The sequence below is a fragment of the Alosa alosa genome, chromosome 6, assembly GCF_017589495.1.
Source record: "Alosa alosa isolate M-15738 ecotype Scorff River chromosome 6, AALO_Geno_1.1, whole genome shotgun sequence".
Taxonomy (NCBI): Eukaryota; Metazoa; Chordata; class Actinopteri; order Clupeiformes; family Clupeidae; genus Alosa; species Alosa alosa.
The window spans coordinates 10,535,099-10,557,995 of record NC_063194.1 but is presented as its reverse complement, the minus strand read 5'-3'; the positions used below and the strand labels follow the sequence as shown (position 1 = coordinate 10,557,995).

The following is a 22,897-nucleotide window of genomic DNA, read 5'->3' as shown; positions in this document are numbered from 1 at the left end:
CTGCAAAAACACACAAGTGTGTTGGTTTCTGTACTGTCCTCTACTCCATGAATCACTGTCATTCATGTTTAAGATAACCTGAGAGGGAGACAACCAAAACTTGCACTGTCCAATTTGTTTAACATTAACTTTCAATCGTTCAGAAATTCAATCAAGAAATTCAAATCTACCTAAATGCACCAAAACCTGCTCAATCAGTATTCTGTACTGAAATAAAGACTTCATCCGTCTTTACTGAAACTTCCCAAAAGCTTATTCTTAAGACATTTACACTGCACAACATGAAAAGCAACTGCAGCTGAGCCTGACTGAGAGGGGCGTCTCTCACCACCTGTGGAAGGAAATGAGAGCGGATGTGTTAGGAGTAGCAGAGGGGAAACTACTGAATGGAGGCTAAAGGAATTCAGGAAAACTACAGATGTCAGTGCATGGGTTCAATATGTTTTGACAGGATCATCTTTTGGAATCAGGTGGTATTCTCAAGTATCCGTAAGGGTTTCCTCAACGGGAACTGTTTGTCCAAAGGAAGAGCTCCCCCTGAGGCAACATAGAGTACTGCACTGATCACAAACATTGACGCTCACCTTACATTTCATGCAATAACGGTGCTATTGCAATTTACAATATTTGACATTTAAATGGTCTGTCATTTGTAGATTCACCCATGCAATTACTGAGATTTACTTTCTGAGATTCTGCTCCTTTACTCACATTTGCTTGATTAACTATTCTACAGGGTGTACAGATAATCTTTCCTACCTCCAAAAATTCTGTCTTTTCAGCACTAGATTTCACTTGATTTACATTATTTAACACCTGAAAAACAAAGAAGAGAGATGAAGAAATATGGAAAGATTTCATTCATTCATATTTTGTGAGTTTTTATGTTTTAATTCTACATAGCTTTTCATCAGCAATAGGACATCCTCATGATCCTCAAGATTTCGCCCCCACACAGTGAGGAGATGCAGGTGTACCGACCAAGTGAGTGACATGTTGTTGTAAGGAGGAAGGAGAACCTAATTGGCCGAATTAAATGTTGTTCCAGAACAATATCCTCCTTTGTTTCCTACTGACACCAGGCATGTCACTGCTGTCCAGTGGAAACTGTGTTAGTTATGTGAAGAGGGCAGTAAGAAGATGATAATGCTCTGAGCGGATCTACTCCGCAGCACATAGTGGCTCACAAGTGGAAAATCCATAAAAAAAGGAGATTGATTTCTCTTCCTCTGGTGGACTTTTGGTTGAAATATAAAGCATAGCACAGGCTGTCTGTCAGATGGTCCATCCTTTCTTCTGCTGAGTGCACTGCAGTCAATCGGAGACAGAAGGGAAACCAGTGACCATAATTACAGCACAAAATAAAGGAGATAATTTCCTCTGTACATTTTCATTTGCCTCTTAGGGTGGTCTCCACACACTCCAAGATAGATTTTTTTGGGGAGTGTAGGCCTATGTGTGTTTGTGTGTACGAACACAAATTGATTCACATGTGTGAAAGAAGTAATGTGTGTGTGTGTGTGTGTGTGCGCGCGCTTGTGTTTGCACAAATACATCTCATGTAATTTATGCCTGTGATGTATTGAATATTGTTTCCAGATCACTCGTAATGCGTGTAGTGTGGTTTCAGCAGATTTATTTACTCCAGACTGTTTCTAATAGAACTCAACAACTCAGCTGAAGCCCCATCCATTCGAGAGGTTGGAGTGGTGTGGGTGTAGCTCTCCCTCTGTGTGTGTGCGTGTGTGTGTGTGTGTGTGTCCCCGTGTGAAACTTGTACTTGGATGAAACTGCAGCAGTCTCTGAGGCACTCTTTGTAATTCAGGAGAGAGTAGCAGCAGGCACTTGCGCCACACACACACACACACACACACACACACACACACATGTGTGTGTGTGTGTGTGTGTGTGTCAAGGACAGAGAAACAGTTCAACTGTTTTGTGCATTGTGTGTGTGTGATTGCATGTGCATATAAAAGAGGTTTTAGACCCTGAGAAATGTACACTTTCAACTGTTCATACAGAGTTTTGAAAAAATCTTATCCCTGTACTGTAGCCCTCAATATCCCTGTAACGAGTTGTCCAGTGTGAATCTTTAATTTTACAAAAGAAGAAAGCAAAAGGCATTATGGCATGCGAAAGCAGTCTTCTTTTTGGAGACAAAGAGGAAAAAACAGGGGGTGAGGTGTGTAAAATTCCCTAGGTGTAAACACTCTCAAAGACAGACAGTCCCGAAGACCCCTTTAGCCTGCAGGACAGAGAAACAGAGGTCTGTGTACATATAAAAGAGGTTTTAGACCCTGAGAAATGCAACTGTCCAGTTTGTCATCCCCCGGTCATGTAACTTGAATCTTTAACCAATCCTCAAAGACAGACAAATGACAGACGTCCAGTTTGACCCGGTCATGGACAAATACTCTTATCTCTCTCCCAGCGCTGCGCCACTGGCCTCTGGGTGACGTTAGGTGAGGTGGGCAGGAGCGTGGGGGTTGGGGTGTCGTGCAGCTGACGGGGCAGAACGTGAGACTGAGGCCGAGCAGAGGGCCGAAGCAGAGGGTGGCTCGCCGGGCGGGAAAAAAGGGGGCCTGTTATTTCTGCGCCATCTTGGGCCGCGCGCGCAGGAAACGCTGCGCGCACAGGAAACAAAGTCACTCTTATTCCGCACGGAACGGCCCGAGCTGGAAAATAAATTCCCAAGCCCTGGGACTGGAGGGGGGTGGTAGCGGCTCTTTAGACGTTTTAGCGAGCGAGAGAGAGAGAGGGCCCAAAAAGAACATTCCAGATATCAAAGACCCCGACCGCAGGCCTTTTCAAGTTTGTGTGTTTTCGCAACTTGACACTTTAAACGCTAAGCAACAGCATGAAAAGAAACGCCGGACTCAGCTCCGGCCATGGAAGCGCACATCCTGTGTGTGTGTGAGAGAGAGGGGTGTGTGTATGTGTGTGTGAGAACACCAGTCAGCGATTCAGGGTGGTCAGAGGGGTGTGTGTGTTTGGGGTGGGGGGGTCGTACCTGTGTGCCCTCACTGATGCGGGGCCATTTGATCTGAGTCTGAGGGAACAGGAGATAGCTAGCAGCTGGCCTCACACTGTATCTCCATCTGTGCACTGGGAGGCTCTGGGAGTGTCCACGTCCCTCTCCAAGCCTGTGTCCTGCTCCAGGGAAGGGCTCATTGGAACCGGTCGTGCCACTGATGCTGGACTGGGCCTCTGTGGGTGCAGCCTCGGGGTTGTTCAGGGAGTCTGCAGGTCCATTGGGTCTCTTTGCTACTTCTGCTGTCTTAGGTCGTTTCAGGTTACGGCGGCCTTTCTTAGGTCCCATTATTTACTAAACATGGAACAGTCCAGACCAGGCAGACGTTAATGCTGTGACTGTAATCCTGCCCATTAATTTGGAAAGCTCTAGCTTAATTTGTTAGACAGCTTCTTAGCAATAAAACATATTATCTGGTATTGAAAATGAGTAGAACCTGGCAGTCCATACCTGTTGGTACTATCCTGGTCATTCACGGCGTCCTTAAAAGCTTCTGACTCATCACAGAATGACTCGGTTTTGGGTGACACTTGTACAAATGCTGCAAGTTTCTGTGCGTTATCAGCCAGGACAGATGGGTGTGGCTGTGTGATATCTGGAGCCATTGAACTGACAAAGTGTGAGTTTCGCCCGAAAATACTCAAAAGAGAAAGTCTAGCAGGGCCACTTTGCATAGACGTCTGTGTGAACGAGTATCGGAATACACATGGACGAGAGAAGCAGACGCGCAGAACTGAAGGCGAGCCACCCTGACGGCTAAGGCCACCGCGCTGTTTAGAGGATTCGGAGCCCTTTGAACGAGCAAGGGTTTCTGGAACAATAAAACTGCAAAACCCGTCACTCCCCAAAGACACGCTCTCTCAGACCTCTGTGTCCAAGTGTCTGGTCAAGATGATTTATATTAAGAGGGTTGTGCGTGTGGCTGTGTTTGTGTGCGCGCACTCATCCTCTGAGCTCTTCAACCACATTTCAAAACAGTACCTCTGGTGGCCCTCACAACACACATGCACATGCACGAATACACACACACACACACACTCTCTCTCTCTCTCTGTCTCTCTATCTCTCTCACTCTCTCTCTCGCACTCTCTCTCTCTCTCTCTCTCTCTCTCTCTCTCTCTCTCTCGCTCGCTCTCTCCCACACACACACACACACACACACATACACACATTCTCGCTCTTTATCTCTCTCACTCACTCTCTCTCTCACACTCTCTCTCTCTCACTCGCTCTCTCACACACAGACACACACAGACACACACACCCACACACACTTCACAAAATAACAACAGAGACAGATGATGTACTTGCAGGTATGCAGGCAGGTATGTTTTAGCAGAAGTGTGTGTGTGTGTGTGTGTGTGTGTGTGTGTGTGTGTGTGTGTGTGTGTGTGTGTGTGTGTTGTGTGCGCGAGCACATGTGTGGAGTATGTGCAAGCCTTTACCTCGAGTCCACATGTTCATCTGTTCAGGCGGTGGCAGGAACTGGCGTTGACAGCTCAGATTTGAGGTCAGCCCGGGGTCAGAGGTCAAGCACTTCCTGCTGACATGAAAGCGTGTCCCAGCACACCTTGCTCTCAGCCCCAATGCCCTCCCCCCACCCACCACCACCTCACTGCCTGCCATCCGTGTCCACACAATCTGGGGCTTATCCAGGCCAAACAAAAGCCATGTGTTAATTACCTTTGAAGGTGTAATGATTTCAGGGCCGTGGCCGGCCTTCATCTGGTTCTCAGAGTCTGGATCCCGAAGAGGCCCCCCTCGCTTTTCAACAGCGGCCGGCACCACGCTCGTCCTCCTCCCTATACCTGCCTGGCATAGCTTCATTCCACAGGGAGAAAATACTCCTCTGCTTTCCAAAATCTAATAAACCCGCACTACCTTCACCAGCCTGGAAGCGTCACTGCCAATAAACCGGGCCTTTTGATGTCTGAGGTGAGGAGAGATGAAAGAACTCGCTAGTGGAGGGGAGTCCTCTCCTCGTCGGCCCAAGTGGACGTCATGGCTTCTGTTCCGCAGGGGGAAATGAGATGTTTCGGCTCGAGGACGAGTGAGAAAATCATGACTGTTGAGGTCACTGGGAGAGGAAATTCAGTTTAATCTGAAAGCCAGCAACAGTGGCTTTTATTGTGCCATCATATGTTACAATTATCTTACATTATTTATATACGTTTTATAAGAACATTTTTTGATAAATCAACAGATGTGTTGAGATGTGTGACATCTTTCATTCATCAGATGATGTACATCAACAGATGGGGTGAAGATATAATTGTGTCTGTTGTGTGAACAATTTCTGTGACCGACATAAGATGCTCTTTTCATTTGACAAGAAAAAGAAACTATATTTATTAAGTTAACACCACATCAGTGTTGACACAATGAAATCATGTGGCTCATTATATATAGTGTCATGTGAATGATGCATGTCCAACCACATCATTCCTCATTCCATAAACTGTCTTTGGTGAGACGTTGCAAGGTCCCTGTACAACGTCATAGCTCAGAGCGTTTGAGAATGTGATGCCCTGCTTTGTCAGGTGGCTAATCAGATAGCCTTCCCCCATCACTATGAAATCATCATTGTATTAATGAGCTCAGGCTATTTCCAGTGTGACCATCAGAAATACAGCCAGGCTACAGTGGGCACAGGACTGAAGCCCTCCATTCACAGAGTGTAAAATACTTTCAGAAGAGACAGAATGGAAATTAAGGAGGTATTCACACAATAACAGGTGTACGTGCCGAGCGATAAATAAAAAAAAGACCCGCATCCATTTAGCTGCATACATCAGTATCTCCTGTGAGTATTGAAGTCAGTATATGTAATGATGAGAAGTTTCAAGTCTCCTAAAAGTTTGTACATTAAAGTCTATTTGTGTTTGGCGTGTTCAGCAGGCTAGACAGTCTGGCAACAGTAGTGACTGTTAATCTGTGAAGTGAGAGCGTATCATTCATCAATCAACACACAATAGGACAAAGGGATACATTTGGAGAGACATGGCAAAGACAAGGACACCAAGGCAACTAGAACCAAGAGCAGGTGTTTACAGATGGATGGGTGAGGACAGACTGTGGAGAGATGGACAGACACAGAGCAGCACCCCTCTCTCTCTCTCTCCTCTCTCTCTCTTTCTCTCTACTCTCTTTATCTCTCTCTTTCTACTCTTTCTCTCTCTGTCTTTCTATCTCTCTTTCTCTCTCTTCAGAAAGGGGCCGTAAATATGCTTGTGGAGCCACAACTTCCTTCGAAAGCAAAGTTCTGAGAAGCCCCCTTATAATTCACTGCTCTCTTCCCCACAGCCCTCACCAACCCCCAACCCACCCACCACCACTACCACCACCCCCAACCCTCCTGCCAGACCCACTGCTCCACTCTGACGGATTTCTGGAAATGTGTTTTTCCACAACACTCGCCGGCATAGTGTGCCACTGGCGAATGTTCAAAATGTTCAAAATGTTCATTTTAAAATAGTAATGATAAGATCTTTTGAAGTGCGCTTTATTGTTCAGCACCTCTTATATTGTTTGAGCTGTTTGAGAGAAACATACTAAAAGCGGGCTTGACATGCCTAGTTCTTTTTTGGCCTTCCCAGACAAGCCCAGTGGTGAGCTGCTTCATCAGTGGGCTGGAAGACTCACGAGAAGCAATCATAGCAGCTGAATGATGTCATTACGATGAGACACAGGCTGTCAGGGAATTGGCAGCCATCCGGGCAGAGGCTGGTAACAGAACTTGGCATCCAACTACTCCAGCCGAGAAGGTAGTGGTCGGAAAAAAGCATAGCACAGCGCACAGAGTTGCAACTCATTCTTATTGATCGGTGAATCATCAAAGCACAGATATAGCCTACTGATTATTCAGTGTAAAGGCATAGGTCATGGCATTTATTGTCATCAGGATACTGCTGGGAATTTGTGTGAGTAAGGTGTTTGTTACACAGGACACATGGAAGTGGAGGAGAGGAAGACAGAGAGAGCGAGAGAAAGAGAGGAGAGAGAACGACTCCTTCGCGTGCTCTGTACTAAGGGGCTTTTCCATTCCGTGTGGACAAACAGCAACATGCAACTCTCTGTTCTACTTTTTCCACAACAAAAACCATCTGATTATCTAAGTGTTTCCGTGGCAAAGGTGTGTGTTTGTGTGTGTGTGTTTAGGTGAGTCGGGAAAAGAGAGACAGATAACTACTTTCCACCCCTTACCATCTATGTGAGGGCAGGTGGTGGTGATGGTGGTAGTGGTGTGTGTGTGGGTGTGTGTGGGGTTGGAGGGGGAGGGTGTCCGGTGAGTCAGTCTCAAGGCATGAGTGGAAACTCCTGAGCGAAGCCCACACATTCAGTCATTCCATCACACTAACACATGCCCACTAACTCATTCACCACTCATCTCAGGCTGACCTTAAGGAAGTCTTCCCTAACACACAGAGACCACACAAACACACAAATTCACACTTCCAAGACAGGAACTCCCTGGGTGAATTGTTTCCATGCCAACTTCTAAGCGTGCCTTCAAGTGTCAGGTATACAGTGGTCATTTCAGTTTCCCTAAACAAACCTTGATCTAAATCCCTGGTGGGCCTGACTCACAAAGTGCAATAGTAAGCCCTGTCCTGTCAACATCACACGAAAAATATTGCTTGTGTATCTTCAAAAGACATGCAATACATTAACATTCATGATGTAAATTAACTCTGTAATTAACTCCTTTCTCTCCGGTTGCAATAACCAAAACTTAATTCATATTTTGTCTAAAAAAAAGTGTGCCATCTCCACAAAAAGAGGATGCGTTCAGGTAATAAAGGCAAGGGCTCTTGAACAGTGAAAACAGAGGGTTTATTTTATCTTCATCTGCATCAAGCACAACCTGTCATCCTGATTCTCTCTTCATCCCTACTACTCCTCGCATGGCAGCGGTGTCCAAAGAAAAAAGCTCCTACCTTGAAATAGTTAGGCTGTTTTTTCACCCAATCGGGCATCATCTGCAACCAATATAAGGTCTTGTCTAAGATAGGGAGCCTGGTCGACAGATGTCTTCCACCTTTCTTGTGTGTGTGTGTGTGTGTGTGTGTGTGTGTGTGTGTGTGTGTGTGTGTGTGTGTGTGTGTATGTGTGTCTGTGTGTGTGTGTGTGTGTATTTGTAAGATGTCATTGAACTCCATAAGGCTGAAGCTGAGGTTGGCATGGCATCTTCTGTTTCTCCTGGGGTTCAAGGCTGCTCCCCAGTTCTTTTGATACGATGGGATTTGCACCCCCCCGAAACGAAGAAGTTTGTTTTTGGTTTTCACCAGTGGTCACAAGTTACAACTCATAATTACAGGGGAAAGCTTCTGGAATGTCCACAGATGAGAGAGTAGGCTGGAAAACACAGCATGCGAATTAGAGCAATAATGAACCCCTCACACATCAGAACAACCCATCAGACTATGTATTCACCTAGAGAAAGTCAACAGAGGAAATGGGCTTTGACGTCAAACCTATGTCAGATATGAGCCTCAAATATGATTAAACTTTTGTATTAATGTAAAATAATATACATAAATGTGAAATGATAAGCAACACGTTTCAGGCTTAACTGAGATACAGTATGTAAGATAAAATAAGATAACAGAAGTTAGTTTTGGTATGTTTTAGAATGGATGTTTGATAAGTAAAGCTCTACCTACATAGGTAAATGAACCTGCTCTCATGTACAAGACAAGGGTGACACGTAAAGAAAAAAAAACGTTCAAAAAGTATTTTCGGTGAAATACAAAGGTTTTTATAGATGCTGATCTAGCCTTTGTTCTTAGGGCGAAGACCTACACCTGTTTCTGATGAGGAGAGCTGGAGCATGTCCCCTTCAAGAGCCTGATCCGTTCTGATCTCTTTGATGTAACCTGATCTAACAGTTCCAAATGGCAGGATCCAATGCTCACGGCTGGGCTCGCAGGCCGAACATGTGCAAATCACAACTAGCACTGGCCAGGGATGGACAGAGACACTGAGAGGGAGAGAGGAGGGGGGGGGTAGAAGAGGGAAAGATGTGTGTGTCTGTGTATGTGTGAATGTATACAGCTCTGGCAGTCTGAGGTGATAAAGATCCACACCTGTGAAGTTCATTTACATGTGCATGCATTTCCATTAGCATTAGCTAAAGCTTTTCTCCAAAGTGACTTAAAAAATAGAGAACAATAAAGGGCAGTGTGAATAGGAGACAATAATGGTGGGATAATTAGTACTACGTAGGTAGGAGAGATAGACAGGATTGAGCAGAACGTCATGGTAAGTGCACGTTAAGTGTATTATGTTATTGGTGTTAGGAGAGGAGGTCAGATAAGGATGAGATGAAAGCTCACACCTGTGAAGTTGGCGTTTAAGCTAAAGGAAGGAGGGGGGGGGGGGTAATAAAGAGGTCCTGGAGTTATTTGAAACGTACCTGGCAATATCCGATCTACTTCCAGCAACGCATGGAGGTGTTCAGGATGTGAGGGAAATATTACGGATGTTTGTGCGCGGAGAGGTGAGCACATCTGTGGGGAGGTGTGGGTCGCCTGTGTGAGCTGGCGGAGATGGGGCCACTTAAAAGGGGATGGGTGAGAGGTGCACTGGGGGCAGGAAAGGTGCAACAGTGTTGGCAGGTATGACACAAGAGAAGAGATCATGACTTCTCTGGTCAGGAGCAAAGATGATATGTTTATATGATCAGAGGGCTAATGGAGAATGGACAAAAGTGTGACATGACATTGTGTGTGTGTGTGTGTGTGTGTGTGTGTGTGTGTGTGTGTGAGAGAGAGAGAGAGACAGAGAGAGAGAGAGAGAGAGACCCTGGTTTAGGTATAGCAGACTTTTTTTTATCCACAGTGACTTCATAATTTATCATCTTAGCATTACAAATTGTAACACAAATACGCAAATGACTAAATACAGTAATGGGTTCAGTGATAAACAAGAACTTGTGTGGAGCTGAGGAAATGCTGAGAATGCTGAGAAAGAGAAACTGCCATCACAGTTCCAATGCCAGGCAGGTGGGCACAGACACACAGAGAAAAACCTTCAAATGAGCACAGAGGCATACACGTGTGTCTCTAAAGTGTCACTCACAGTCCAGTTCAGTGCTCCTGTCCCTGGCATCCCCAAAACGCGTGCACACCCATACACACACTGCTGTCTTCCTCCACACTCTCATCTGTGAGTGATTTAAGGGTCAAATTCTTGAGGATGACGTGTAATAAAAATGGGAGGAACAGGTCAAAGTCACCCGATTCAATCAGTGACAGACTCTCCTGGGCCCTGCACAGACACACTCACGCTCTAATCTATACCGGCATCTGTTTGAAGTCTCACAATGAATACCAGCAGGACGGCTGAGACTGAACGTCCCAGCCTCCTCACTGCAAAGACAGGTCCACTGTACAAAAAAAGTTGCCTTTCCCAAATTGTTTTCATGAAGTCTAATCAATGATTTGTTGTATGTTTATTTCACATCTGTTTGGTAACTGATGCAGGCTTCCCATTCAATTAGTTTTCTCATAATTTGCAGATTTGAAGGACAATGTCACTGCCTAAAATCAGACTGTTTAAAAAAAAAATAGGTGTTTCAAATCTTAAACTGAAAACTATTCTTGGTGGGCAACATGTCAACAATTACACACTGGAGTAAACAACAACACACTACTGGCATACAGGTTCTCCACAGTCATATAATAACAGCCAGAGTTTAATTAAAGTTGGTCGTGGCCTGGACGGCTATGCCAGGGTGATCTGCGAGCGGCCTCTCATTAACCATTAGCCACCCAATCCCTTTAATCTCACCGCCGAAGGCCTGTAACTGCTCACTATGGAGCACACTAACTCTTTAAAGCACTAACGCATTTATGAGTTTATTGTGCGAAACGGTTAATTAAGACATCAGAGCAACCCCCCCTGGAGGCTTAGCTGGAATAAACCAATTACCCTTTCCATTATCCTGAAAGAGAAGGAAAAGAAAGACCTCCAGTTGCGTGGTTTTTGACGCTATGTCCCTGTTTTGTTTACCGATTTTAATAAACCACTGAGGTTCACACTCAGCTGAAGCTGAACGCAACAGGCGAAGCCTTCCGATTCTTTTGAGCAGCCGCATAAAGAGCGGCTTTTAAGCCTTAACATGTCGGTAAGACATAATTATACACACAAAACATACGCAAACCAGCAAACAAAGGAACTAAAAATAACGCAACCCATATAAATGGAACATCTAAAGGCCACGACGGCCCATAGGGCGGTGTGGTCATTTCCCCCTTGGTTTCACTTGGGCGGCGAAGGGAGAAGCTCACTGCCGGACAGAACGAGGCGGAACAGACAGAAGAGTGATGGTCGGTCCCTTTGAAGTCGGTGGGGCCCTACTCGATACAGTGTCCTCGTGTCTCTCTTGCGGGCTACAGACACCACCTGCCTGCCGCCCCCCGTGATGGGTTAAGGGTTAAATCGCGGGAGCGTGCGTGGAAATATTTAAATCTTAACTTTATTGTGGGTCAACTAACTAACTTTGTGAATACCAGATCATGTGGGCATAATTGTGTATGTTATTACTCTGATTAATGGGAAAAGCCATAGATAGTTCAGGCAATAGGAAAGCCTTAAATCGGTATCCCAGCAGTCATAAATAATTTATTCCTTTTCATCGGTTTGGGCACAAAAACAGGATACCACCACCAGCATCAATTATAATACTATCTACTAATACTACTATGACTACTACTACCACTACTACTACTAATAATAGTAATAATAATAATAATAGGCCTAATAATAATAATAATAACCGTCATCATCATCACCATCATCTGTCAAACAAATAATCTAATTTACTGTTTTATTATATATCTTGCACAGGCTATTATTTTATTATTTTGCATTGGAAGCTATTTTGTGGTTGCTCTGGAAGCAAGTACCACAAGTGGTTTATTCTCACTCTGTAAAACCATTGATGGGGAAACAGGCATTTCGGAGCCAGTGAAAAACACCACATGAAAAGAAACTGTTAGGATCACAGGAGCCTGTGCGTGGGCATTTTTACTATACAAGACAACGATGGCAATCTGACACGCCTCCGGATCCCATTCTTCTCACTGATTGGCCAATGCGGATGGGAAAGGGGGATGCTCTGGATAAAATGCTGCGCGCTGAACCCACAGGTAGTATGCTGATGCTTCACCGGTACAGATGACTGACAATTCTACAGCTCTACATCAAACTAACACAAGTATTGAGAGAAAAGTACCCGTCTTGGTTTAAACTAGTTTCAGAACCTTCAATGGCATTTATTTGAACAATTTTAAAGTTGTAGCCGCTTTCAGTGTTTTGGCATTCTTTGATTCAGCACAGCCACCAGAGAGACAAGCAAGGAGGCAACAAGGAGGACATGCACTCCTATCAGATGAGGATATCAGCGATGAGGTTCATGTGGTCGGTGTCGGTGTTGGTGCTTCTGCAGCCTGGAGTTCTCGGAGCGAGGAGGTTTAGAGGTGGTCGTAACTCCCAGCCCCGTCGGGTGCTGCCCTCAGTGCCATATCGGGACCGAGGCGACACAACTGAGAGCTTCTCGCTGGATTTCACGGCGGTGGAAGAGAACATGGACAACTTCATGACGCAGGTGAAGAACCTCGCGCAATCGTTGTATCCGTGCTCTGCGCAGAAACTCGACTATGATATGAAGTTACACTTTTTGGAGAATACATCCGTTACATGCAATGATGGGAGTCCAGCAGGGTAAGTTATCCCTCTTACACATACAAATATAATGTGGGATACAACAGTTTCTAGCCTGTATATGATTGATTATTTTCTGAGTGACGTTATGTTGTCATTGTCCAGGATACAGACAGGTAAATATATTGCATTTGCGTGAATGACTCAAGGCGTGCAGCCTAAATTGCAAGTCTCTCATAAGCCGCTTTCTCTGTTCACACAAACTGCGGTAGCCTACTTTTTTGACAGATAGATTCTGCAACTATATTCAAGCTTTTTAAACACTTTTAAAAATGTCTTCAGTCATGGCATACTATTCATATGGTGTTGGAGAGGATGAATGGGTGCTTTGGCTTTCCTGTAAATTATGGAAACATTTGGTCAGGCACCTCACATGGTTTTACATGGAGTGTTTCCGAGCGATGTTTCGCTTTTGCGATTCCCAGTTGAAACGGATGCTCAGCCGTGTCAGGTGTGTTTCAGTGTTTCGTACAAAATGAATAGTTACTGCACAATTAAGCTTTGTATTCTTATCTTTGGCCATTAAAGCCTGACATTTGTTTTATTGAGTAGCCTACTTGACGGATGATTGCTTGTGAATTGCAAGGAGAAAAGTAACAGGTGGGCGGGGCACACAATCGTGATTGAGCAACCTGTTAGCAGAATCTGGTGATGACCAGCAGGCCTTCCGTTTTAGAGAAGTGTGGTTCAATGCTCTTAAAAACATAAACGACAAAATGCAGGATTGGTCGATAAGCACACATGGTTGTACAGACATCCTTAGGCTAACAATGTCAAATTTAAGCCCTGTTGATGTGCTTTATGGTCTTTGGGGCCCCACCGTCGATTTCAAGGCAGCGCTGCCATAGCGAACCCTAACCCTTGCCTAACCCTAGTGCCTTCCTTCCTAAAAGACCATATACCTGATGTTGTAATTTTGGCACAACAAAGGAGATGCTGGTAGTTGATTGCTTGAATTGATGATAATTAATTGTTATTGACATTCATTGTAAGCCTTTACATTCATTTTGGTGAATTTTAGGCTGTCAAGAGGTATTTTCATCCAAGAAAGGGGAGTTGATTGTTACATCTAGTGATGTAGCCTCATTCTTCTTCTTCACCCTTCCTCGTCTTTTCAAAGCAAAGGCCCAAAGTATGTAGTCACTCCTGTCAGGTGTTGCAGCTATTATTGATCATTGATGTGACCCTACGATTATTGATAGGTTAGTCTACAAATATGAACTTGCACTCTAGGCAGCCCCGTGCAGAACCTAATTTTTTAGGCGGCGAAACCCTGGGTGTTTCCGAAACCAGAAAATGGCAGTGAGTTTCACTGTTGGGTGCCCTTGGTCTTCAAAACAATCTCATGCTGGGACTATAATAACTATTTGAGAGTGACTCTATGGGGCCGATCCAGCCGCATCAGAAGGCAAACCATTAGACCATTTTAGCATAACAATGTATTAAAGCAAAACTGGGCAAAGTACCTTCTTTAATCAAAGCCAGGCTATCAGGATTTGTGTGATTAGCATTAAGATTATCACTGTTTTACTGATTGCTCTCAACCCTGTCCTCATACCCTTGAATAGGGTTCCTATTGAAACCAAATGTGTCTTCGTTGCTGTTTTTAATCCAGAGGAGTGAAATGAAAACCGCTTCATAAAGACTGCTGCTTGATCTGACATTTAGCTTTGATGGACTTGATTTCCCCTGGCTGACCCAAACAGTGTAAAGAGGCATTCCGTTTTATTGATCTCATACTGTAGTGTATTCTTTCATTTTAATGTTTTGTAGGCCTACTCTGTGTGTGTGTGTGTCTGTGCACGTTTGTTTGTGTGTTGGATCCAGACAGTACTCCCAGTGTGTCCTCTGTCCCATCTGCTACATGCTTTTTAGCTTCTGTTGCGTCTGGGTCAGACACACACACACACACACACACACACACACACACACACACACACACACACACACACACACACACAAACACACTCACACGCATGCATGCATGTATACACACGCACAAACAAACATGTCAGATCACAGCTGACTACCCATAGCAGTATAAGATCTCCACAGCTGCTGCCACTTTCTCTTTCTAGTTTTCAGTGCTCTCACCCCCCCTCTCCCTCCCTTGCCTTCTTTCTCTCTGTTGGCTATTTTCTTTTGTTCCCTTCCCAGTGTCTCATGTGGTCCTGTCTCTTGAACCATGAACACATCCTTAAGCAGCATGTCAACATCTGTGTTTGTGAAACTCCAGTGTCTGCACCCCACTTGTCCCCTGTTCCAACTGCATTCAGCTGTTCCCCCCATCTGAATCTACAGCTCCGCTGCTAATGCTCCCATCCGCACTTGTCATTCCATAACTCCCATTGCATTTCTGTGTGTGTGTGCCGCTGCTTCTGTCCCTGCAGGAACTGTCACAGATGTTCACAGATGTTCACACACACACATACAAACACACACACACACACACACATACACACACACACAGACACAGACACACACACACACACACACACACATGCACGTGTATGTATGTAAGCTGTCTGTGGTAGATGGTCATAGAGTTAGGTCATGGAAGATAAACACATCCTGTGTGTGTTTGTGTGTGTGTGTGTGTCTGTGTGTGTAATGCGTGTGTATAACATGGAGATTATTGTATTTTGTGTGGTTCAGTGGGAGTTTGTGAGTGTTAGTGTGTAGAGAAGCATGAACGAAGTATGAATAGAAACAGTTTTAATAGTTTTAACGACCTTGGCTATCACATTACATCTGGATATGTGTGTTTCAGACTTGCAGTGATATGATCACTTTGTCTCAGTATTGAAACTATACCGGTTGGTTTGATATGTTGGACAGCACAGGCCAATATGGCATAACGGTTGGCATGATCACCTGCATTATATATTTCTCTCTGAGGCCTATTTATCTATTTGATGTTTGTGGAGTGTAAGCAAGATCAGTTTCCAACTGTCTGACTGATGTTGGATGGAAAACATGTGTGGGAAATCATTGATGTAAAATTTTGATGTCGATGTAATAATGTACTTTGCATATGTCTTCCATATCTGTCGCCCCCCTGTGGACACTAATTGATGTGCAGCAGAGAAGGCCTAGTGTGAATGGCTAAATTCAGACTGTGACTTTACATCAGCATCTATTAGCATACGTAATGTGTGTCTGTATATGCAACTCTGGCTTTTAATTTAGAGTGTGTGTATGAATGTAACAGTGTGAGTGAGTGAGTTAATTGTGTTTCTTAATGGCATTTGTTAATTATTCATCCCATTTAATGTCTTTGGGTAATTATGTACTTCTTGTTATTTCTATTAAAGTGGCAGAGAAAAAAAGTTGAACAGAAAAACTTTGCATAGTGTGTATGTGTGTGCTAAATGGTGTTACATTTGTCTTACAGTTACTACATAAAAGAGTCCAAAGGAAGTAGAAGATGGCTTATATTCTTAGAAGGTGAGTTGTTCGTGTTTTGTACTTGTTCTAAATGACTAGTGACTAAATGACTTTGAATGTTGATAATGTTGATTTTCTGTAATGATTTATCTGTGTGTGTGTGTCTGTATGTGTGAACAGGTGGCTGGTACTGTTTTAACAGAGAGAGTTGTAACAGTAGATACGAGACAATGAGACGCCTCATGAGCTCCACAAAATGGCCAAACACAAAGACAGGTGAGATGCCACGACACAGACATATGCACACACACACACTCTCACAGACACAGACATATGCACACACACACACACACACACACACATTAACAGACTCATGCATGTGTGCACACACACACACACACACACACACACACAAATGCATACACACCCACATATCACAGACACTTTCACACACAATATACTCAAACAGACACATGCAGACATACACATACGCACAGACACTCATAGACATAGTCACCTCCTAAGACACATACACGGACACTCACAGATATACTTGTACACACAGTCACACACTCTCACAGACCCCTGCACAGATAATCACTCACTCAGAGACATGCATTTGCAAACTCAAACCAGAAGAAGATGTCACTATCTCACACACAATGCCTGTGATCATCATTTAGCAGTAAGGAAATAGAGCACACACACACACACACACACACACACACACACACATGTACGCACACGCACACGTGCACACACACAAACACAAACACACACACACACACACACAGGCCTGTCATGCAACAAGCGTGTAATTCAGGCAGACACACTGATGATAAGGAGATGGTGTTTAGGAGTGTCTGATGTGGTCAGCCTGTGAATGTGGTCATTTCTATTCTAAATATGCCGATACTATTCTAGCTCTGTCATCACTGGTAATTTAGGATAGAGCCGCTCTGTGGTGTAGGCATTGTGTCTCCCCTGAAGACAACAGCTATTTATTGTGGTCGTGATTTTTTTTCTTACTGTATGCGTGTGTGTGTGTGTGTGTGTGTGTGTGTGTGTGTGGTTGGTGTCCTTAGGCACAGGAATACTTTCTCCCCTTCCAGAAGAGAATCCACACTGGTGGAATGCTAACATGGTGTAAGTAGTCTTTGTGTATTTGTGCCTTGCTGTGTGTGTACAGTATATGTATGTTCCAGTATGTTTACATGAGTATGACCGTGAAGAGTAATTTCTAATCCTATCAGATTTATACATGTTGTTCTGTTTTTGAGTCATACATTCACTCAAGTGTGCCTAGATACATGCTCTTTGATGTGTAGCACCTAAGTACACTGTGTTGAGCATCACCATCCATTTGTTACACTGTTTACTGACTCCCCCTGGTGGGTAGGGAGAGAACTGAGCTTGTGCCCAGAGATTCTGAAGCAGGTCAAATATGTCACTAGAATTACTCATGTAGTCACTACTGCACCCCAGATAATGATTTAACCAGATAATTACATATATGCTTAAGTCAATTTGTATATGTCACATTATTGTATAGTTTGAATTACCTGCATGGGCTATACATTGTTCTATATGCAGTGCTATATACAATAACTTTAGGTTGCTCTGTTTATTTATGTTAGTTTATGTATGTCTATGTTATCTTACATAACAGTGGTTATTTCAATCATTTACCTTCTTTAGATTCATACCATATTGCTCCAGTGATGTATGGAGTGGGGTCTCTCCAAAGACGAACGACAGTAAGCCTGTTATTTCAAGTCTGTGTTTTCCCATTCATCTGGTGTGTGTTTAGAGCTGTTCTTTAATTACGCTCTAATTATATGTTGGTCTAGGTGACTATGCGTTCATGGGATCTCTGATTATAAAGGAAGTGGTCAAGGAGTTGTTGACCAAAGGTTTGGACACGGCCAAGGTGGTGCTACTCGCTGGTAGCAGGTATGAGCTTACTTTTGTTACAGACAAGTGTGAATGTGATTCTGATTGCATAAAAGGAAATGTTGTCCTCCATGGCCAATGTTAAATCTCTTTCTCTCGTGGTGTGTGTTTGTGTGTGTGTGTGTGTGTGTGACAGTGCTGGCGGTACAGGAGTGCTGCTGAATGTGGATGCGGTGGCAGACTTGCTTGCGGAGCAGGGCTATGGGGGCATCCAGGTGCGTGGTCTGTCTGACTCGGGCTGGTTCCTGGACAACAAGCAGTACCACTGCAGCGACTGCCTGGACACCCTCAGCTGTGCCCCAACGGAGGCCATCAAGAGAGGCATCAAGTAAGACACACGCGCACACACACACACACACACATGGACCATCTGATGTCGCTACATTTATATATAAATATATATAGTAATTAATTGTTTGAAAAATGTTTTGTATCAAATTATAGTGATAATTTCTTTGTAAGGATGGCTCAAACATCACCAATGACTTTCTTTGTATGTGATATTAGTGACATAATATCACGCAGGTGCAATAATGAGCCCAACACCTGAGAGTCATATTGATTTGACCTCTGTCCATTAGGTATTGGGGAGGTGTCGTCCCAGAGAGCTGCAGGAAGGCCCATGAGGGGGAGGAGTGGAACTGCTTTTTTGGTTACAGAGTTTACCCAACTATCAAACGTGAGTGCTTCCCTTCACTCTCCAACACTGTTATAGTAAACGCACATCAGCAGAAAGATACTCAGTACACACAGGTCTTCTGATGTTGGCACATAGGAGTTACTCCTCATCTCCATTAACATTTACCTCTTAACCTTTATCTGTTTATCTACTGTGTGGTTGCCAAACATTTCAGATGGGTTTTTTTTTTCATACTTATGAAGTAGTCATACTTATGAGTCATAGATTCTTTTTTTTTTCCCCTTACGTTGTCTCAAAAAATCTCAGTGATTTCAGTCGAAGACCCCAAATTGTCTCTTAAGAAAAGACTGATGCAGTTGATCTTAAAGATAGCTGTCATCAAGATTTAGACCCCTGATTTAAATGCCAAGTCAAGAGCAAAGTCACTTACTGTCTAAAGTGTCTCATGCATGACCTTAAGCTATCGTACATTGGGCGGAAGGGAGCATTGAGCAGATCCACCGATGTTTGAGTTTAGGATTTTGCTCATGATATTGAATTAGCAAATATATTATTACATTAGTTTATTACATTGAGCTTTAGCTCAGACTTTGGACTTTGCCTACCTTTTGTGTCTTTTTTTTGACCATTAGTGTCTCAAACAATATTAAAAAATGTATATGTTGTAATGAATGCATGTGCATAACTGTGAACATTCTAGTTATTGCACATGGTAAATACTCCTTTCTCTCTCCTCTCTGTGTCCATGTCTGTGTGTGTTTAGGTCCCGTGTTTGTGGTGCAGTGGTTATTTGATGAAGCTCAGCTGACCGTAGACAACATCCACCTAACGGGCCAGCCCCTACAGGAGGGTCAGTGGAACTACATCCAGGAGCTCGGGCTCCAGCTGAGGAACACACTCAAGGACGTCCCGTAAGCAGAACGCACACACAGACACAGACACACACACACACACACACACACACACACACACACACACACACACACAGGCTTTTATACTAATGTGTTATGAGATCTGTAGACTCAGCTGTTGTATTGTGTCTTTGCAGGGCCATGTTTGCTCCTGCCTGCTTGTCTCATGAGATCATCACCAGGAGGTAAGAACAGCTTTCTATTAGTGATGGGCAAATGAAGCTTTGGTGAACCACTAAACCACAGCAGTGTGAAGCTAGCAACACTAATGAAAAAATCCAATATGGCTGCCACATGTAGATTTTTCAACATAAAAGTCCTTACCCAAACCAGTATATGTAACCAAAAATATTGGTTTGCTAAGGACTTTTATGTTGAAAAATGTATGTGTGGCGGCCATCTTTTTGCTTTTCAGCTAGTGTTGCTAGGTTCACACTGCTGTGGTTCAGTGGTTCACCAAAGCTTCATTTGCCCATCACTACTTTCTATACATACTCTTACACACTTACACACATAGCACTGCTTTGTATTAACTTTTTCTTTGTTATGCATTAGGTAGTTCTTACAGTAACTTCTAAATTATTGATGTGGTCGCATCAGCCTATGGAAATGGCTGCTTAAGTGTAACAGCGCCCTCTTGCGTGTGTGTGTCTGTGTGTGTGTGTGTGTGTGTGTGTGTGTGTGTGTGTGTGTGTGTGTGTGTGTGTGTAGTTACTGGCTAGACGTGCAGGTGAAAGGCACCTCCCTCCCCCGCGCGCTGCACTGCTGGGACCGCAGTTTCCATGACAGCGCCCGACACAGCAACAAGACCCCGCCCAGGGGATGCCCCATGCACCTGATTGACAGCTGCCCGTGGCCCCACTGCAACCCCACGTGCCCGACCATCCGGGACCAGTATAGCGGTCAGGAGATGAGCGTTCTGCAGTTCCTCATGCACATGGGCTTCGACGTGCAGGCCATGGCCCAGCAGCAAGGCATGGACCCCAGCAAGCTACTGGGCATGCTCAGCAACGGCAGCTAATCGCCAGGGCAACAGTGGGGATGGTGCCATCATCACCCTCCCTTCCACCCAAATCACCCAACCAACTGCCCTAGATTCATATGGGGTCTCTCAAAAGCTGCAAACCTGGAACCTGAAAACACGCACATGCACACACGCACACTCACACACAGACACACACACAGACACACAGACACACAGACACACACACAGACACAGACACACATACACACACACACACATACACACATACACACGAAAGCACATACCAGAATACACGTCTGCTAACATACATGGTGTCACACACACGACCCAGCACCCTAAAGGTCTGTCATTACCAGTCGGACTCAGACACACTTGAACATTTCACAGGTACTGGAGACACACACAACCTGGACAAAGCACACCTCACTGCTACTGGCCTTTAACTTATCTTTTGGTTGTAAAAGAAAAAAAGTAATATCACGAATGTAATCCGGTTTTAAGGATACTCTAATGTGTTTATATTCTCTTTTTTTTATCAACATTAAGGTTTTAATTATTAGTGTTTTGTTTTGTTTTGTATTGACATTTTTTTTAAGAAGGTGAAAGAGATCAAAAACATCAGTGGGTATGATGAAGTAGTCTTTAGAAACTTTATGAAGTTTTTTTTTTTAAAATAACAGTGTAGTGAAGAAGCTTTCCTCATACTAAACAAACATCCTCAAATGACAAATATACACACAGGTATACACACACACACACAAACAATATACACACACACACACAAACGGCTGACAAAAAGAGCTCAGGATCTGTACTTTTCAAACAAATTAGAATAAGCTCCTAAATATAGACACTCCCTCTTCTCTCACTGGGAGTGATAGACTAGGGAGAAGGCTTGAGCCTCACATCTCTGTCTCGTCTCTCTCTCTCATTTCTTTCATTCCACTTCTAAGGAAAGAGAAGAAAGAGAAGAAAGAGGAAAAGTGAAGCCTAATTCACCTCAGTGTGTTCCTCTCATGTGATTGAACAGCTGTCTCTTCTCTCTGCTGGGAAGGCCTCTGCCTTTTGTTTAAAACACATGTCCCATGACTAGGACAGTCACACCCATCAAAGGATCTATATTGGTTCCTTCATGATACTCATTTCTGGTTCTGATGGCTTATAGCTTTTTATAGAACCTGAAAACTGCTGGTAGAGACTGTAAATTAAACTGCCCAGACCTGAACTTAATACAACCTACTCAGTTGTACAGATTGTTTTGTCTTAAATTATTTCAGGATTGTGCAGATAAAATCACGAGATCTCTGCTGCAGTGAACACCATCATAATAATAATAATAATAATAATAATAATAATAGTGTTTGATGTTTCCATGAATTATTCAAGATAGATTTTATCAGAAGAAAATAACTTAGGAGAAATGTTTTGCTGCTAAGAGTCTCAGTTGTGGTGCTTCAGATATAATAAGCAGACATCAGCAACTGTCTGAAGAGTGTACATACGGAGTCATGAAACCTTTTTACCCAAACCGCCAGCATGCATTCAGAGCTTCATTTATCAACCACAAGACCACGGTGCTGAACACAGACATTCTAGACAGGTGTGTGGAGGTGTCTCTAGTTTTCATTGGAGCTCTTTGATGTCATGTACTTAGTACCTGTATGATAAGTTTAACTGCAATGTAGTAGATGAGTCATCAGCGTCGATGTGTGGTAAACGTTCACTGATTCAACCCTTCCCCCAGCGCCATGGCTGATGTGTCTGTGTTGATCAGAGTAACTCACAGATCCACCAGAGGACTCCCACTGGAATACCCCTCACTGAGCCGCTCTGGTTACTTTATCTGTTTCTCCTGAAATGAAGACACTCTGGACTATTAAAATATTTAATAGAAAAACTTTTTTTTAATAAAATATTAAATTAATGCTTTATGTAACAGTCTATATTTTAAAGCTTATGGATACAAAATAATAACTTCTATTTCTTAACAGACCAGACATGAAGAGGTTTTACTTGTTATTTTCAGTGTAACATATTTTAATAGAAAGCATTCAAGCTACTTTTCGTACGTTACATATTTATTTTCTTATGTAAATCATATTTATAAAATGCTGTTTTCACAGAGAAGTGATTCTTTGTAAATTGTAAATATTTGTTGTTTTTCCTTCGTTCATTGCATGTCTTTGTATCAAAAAGGACACATTACATTTATTCCAAAGACATGTTTCTGTGTCCTTTCTCCTTCCCCACGTATACTTGAT

The 22,897-nt window shown here is 43.6% G+C and overlaps 2 protein-coding genes across 6 annotated transcripts in view; one reads left to right on the top strand and one right to left on the bottom strand.

The window, feature by feature from the left end:
- LOC125296158 (tether containing UBX domain for GLUT4-like) overlaps positions 1–3,575 on the bottom strand; it is a 41,914-nt gene extending 38,339 nt beyond the window's left edge. For 3 of the 4 annotated variants that reach the window (XM_048245876.1, XM_048245874.1, XM_048245875.1), the window contains exons 1-2: positions 3,485–3,575; positions 3,014–3,328 (exon numbers count right to left, since the gene is read on the bottom strand). In XM_048245876.1, the coding sequence (XP_048101833.1) occupies positions 3,014–3,322 (309 nt within the window). In that variant the 5' untranslated portion in view covers positions 3,323–3,328; positions 3,485–3,575. Of the gene's footprint in view, positions 1–759; positions 863–3,013; positions 3,329–3,484 lie in introns of those variants that run through there. The other variant, XM_048245877.1, reaches the window with a different exon arrangement.
- An 8,563-nt stretch (positions 3,576–12,138) lies between these two features.
- Positions 12,139–22,858, top strand: notum1a (notum, palmitoleoyl-protein carboxylesterase a). Of its 2 annotated transcripts, none has more exons than XM_048246982.1 (12): positions 12,139–12,186; positions 12,372–12,760; positions 16,155–16,207; positions 16,328–16,423; positions 17,233–17,293; positions 17,846–17,904; positions 17,998–18,100; positions 18,237–18,428; positions 18,682–18,779; positions 19,504–19,651; positions 19,789–19,836; positions 20,363–22,858. In XM_048246982.1, the coding sequence occupies exons 1-12, from the start codon at positions 12,151–12,153 to the stop codon at positions 20,670–20,672; spliced, it is 1,593 nt and encodes a 530-aa protein (XP_048102939.1). In that variant the 5' UTR covers positions 12,139–12,150; the 3' UTR covers positions 20,673–22,858. The 2 variants fall into 2 exon arrangements, with proteins under 2 accessions (XP_048102939.1, XP_048102940.1); XM_048246983.1 differs by lacking the exon at positions 12,139–12,186 and adding an exon at positions 12,245–12,268.
- The last annotated feature ends 39 nt before the right edge of the window (positions 22,859–22,897 follow it).

Bases quoted from the DNA above. Each gene is read 5' to 3' on its own strand.
- notum1a (XM_048246982.1), top strand. From the start codon at position 12,151: ATGCTCTGGATAAAATGCTGCGCGCTGAACCCACAG. The intron at 18,429-18,681 runs GTAAGACACACG...TCTGTCCATTAG, and splicing joins GCCATCAAGAGAGGCATCAA to GTATTGGGGAGGTGTCGTCC. The intron at 18,780-19,503 runs GTGAGTGCTTCC...GTGTGTGTTTAG, and splicing joins AGTTTACCCAACTATCAAAC to GTCCCGTGTTTGTGGTGCAG.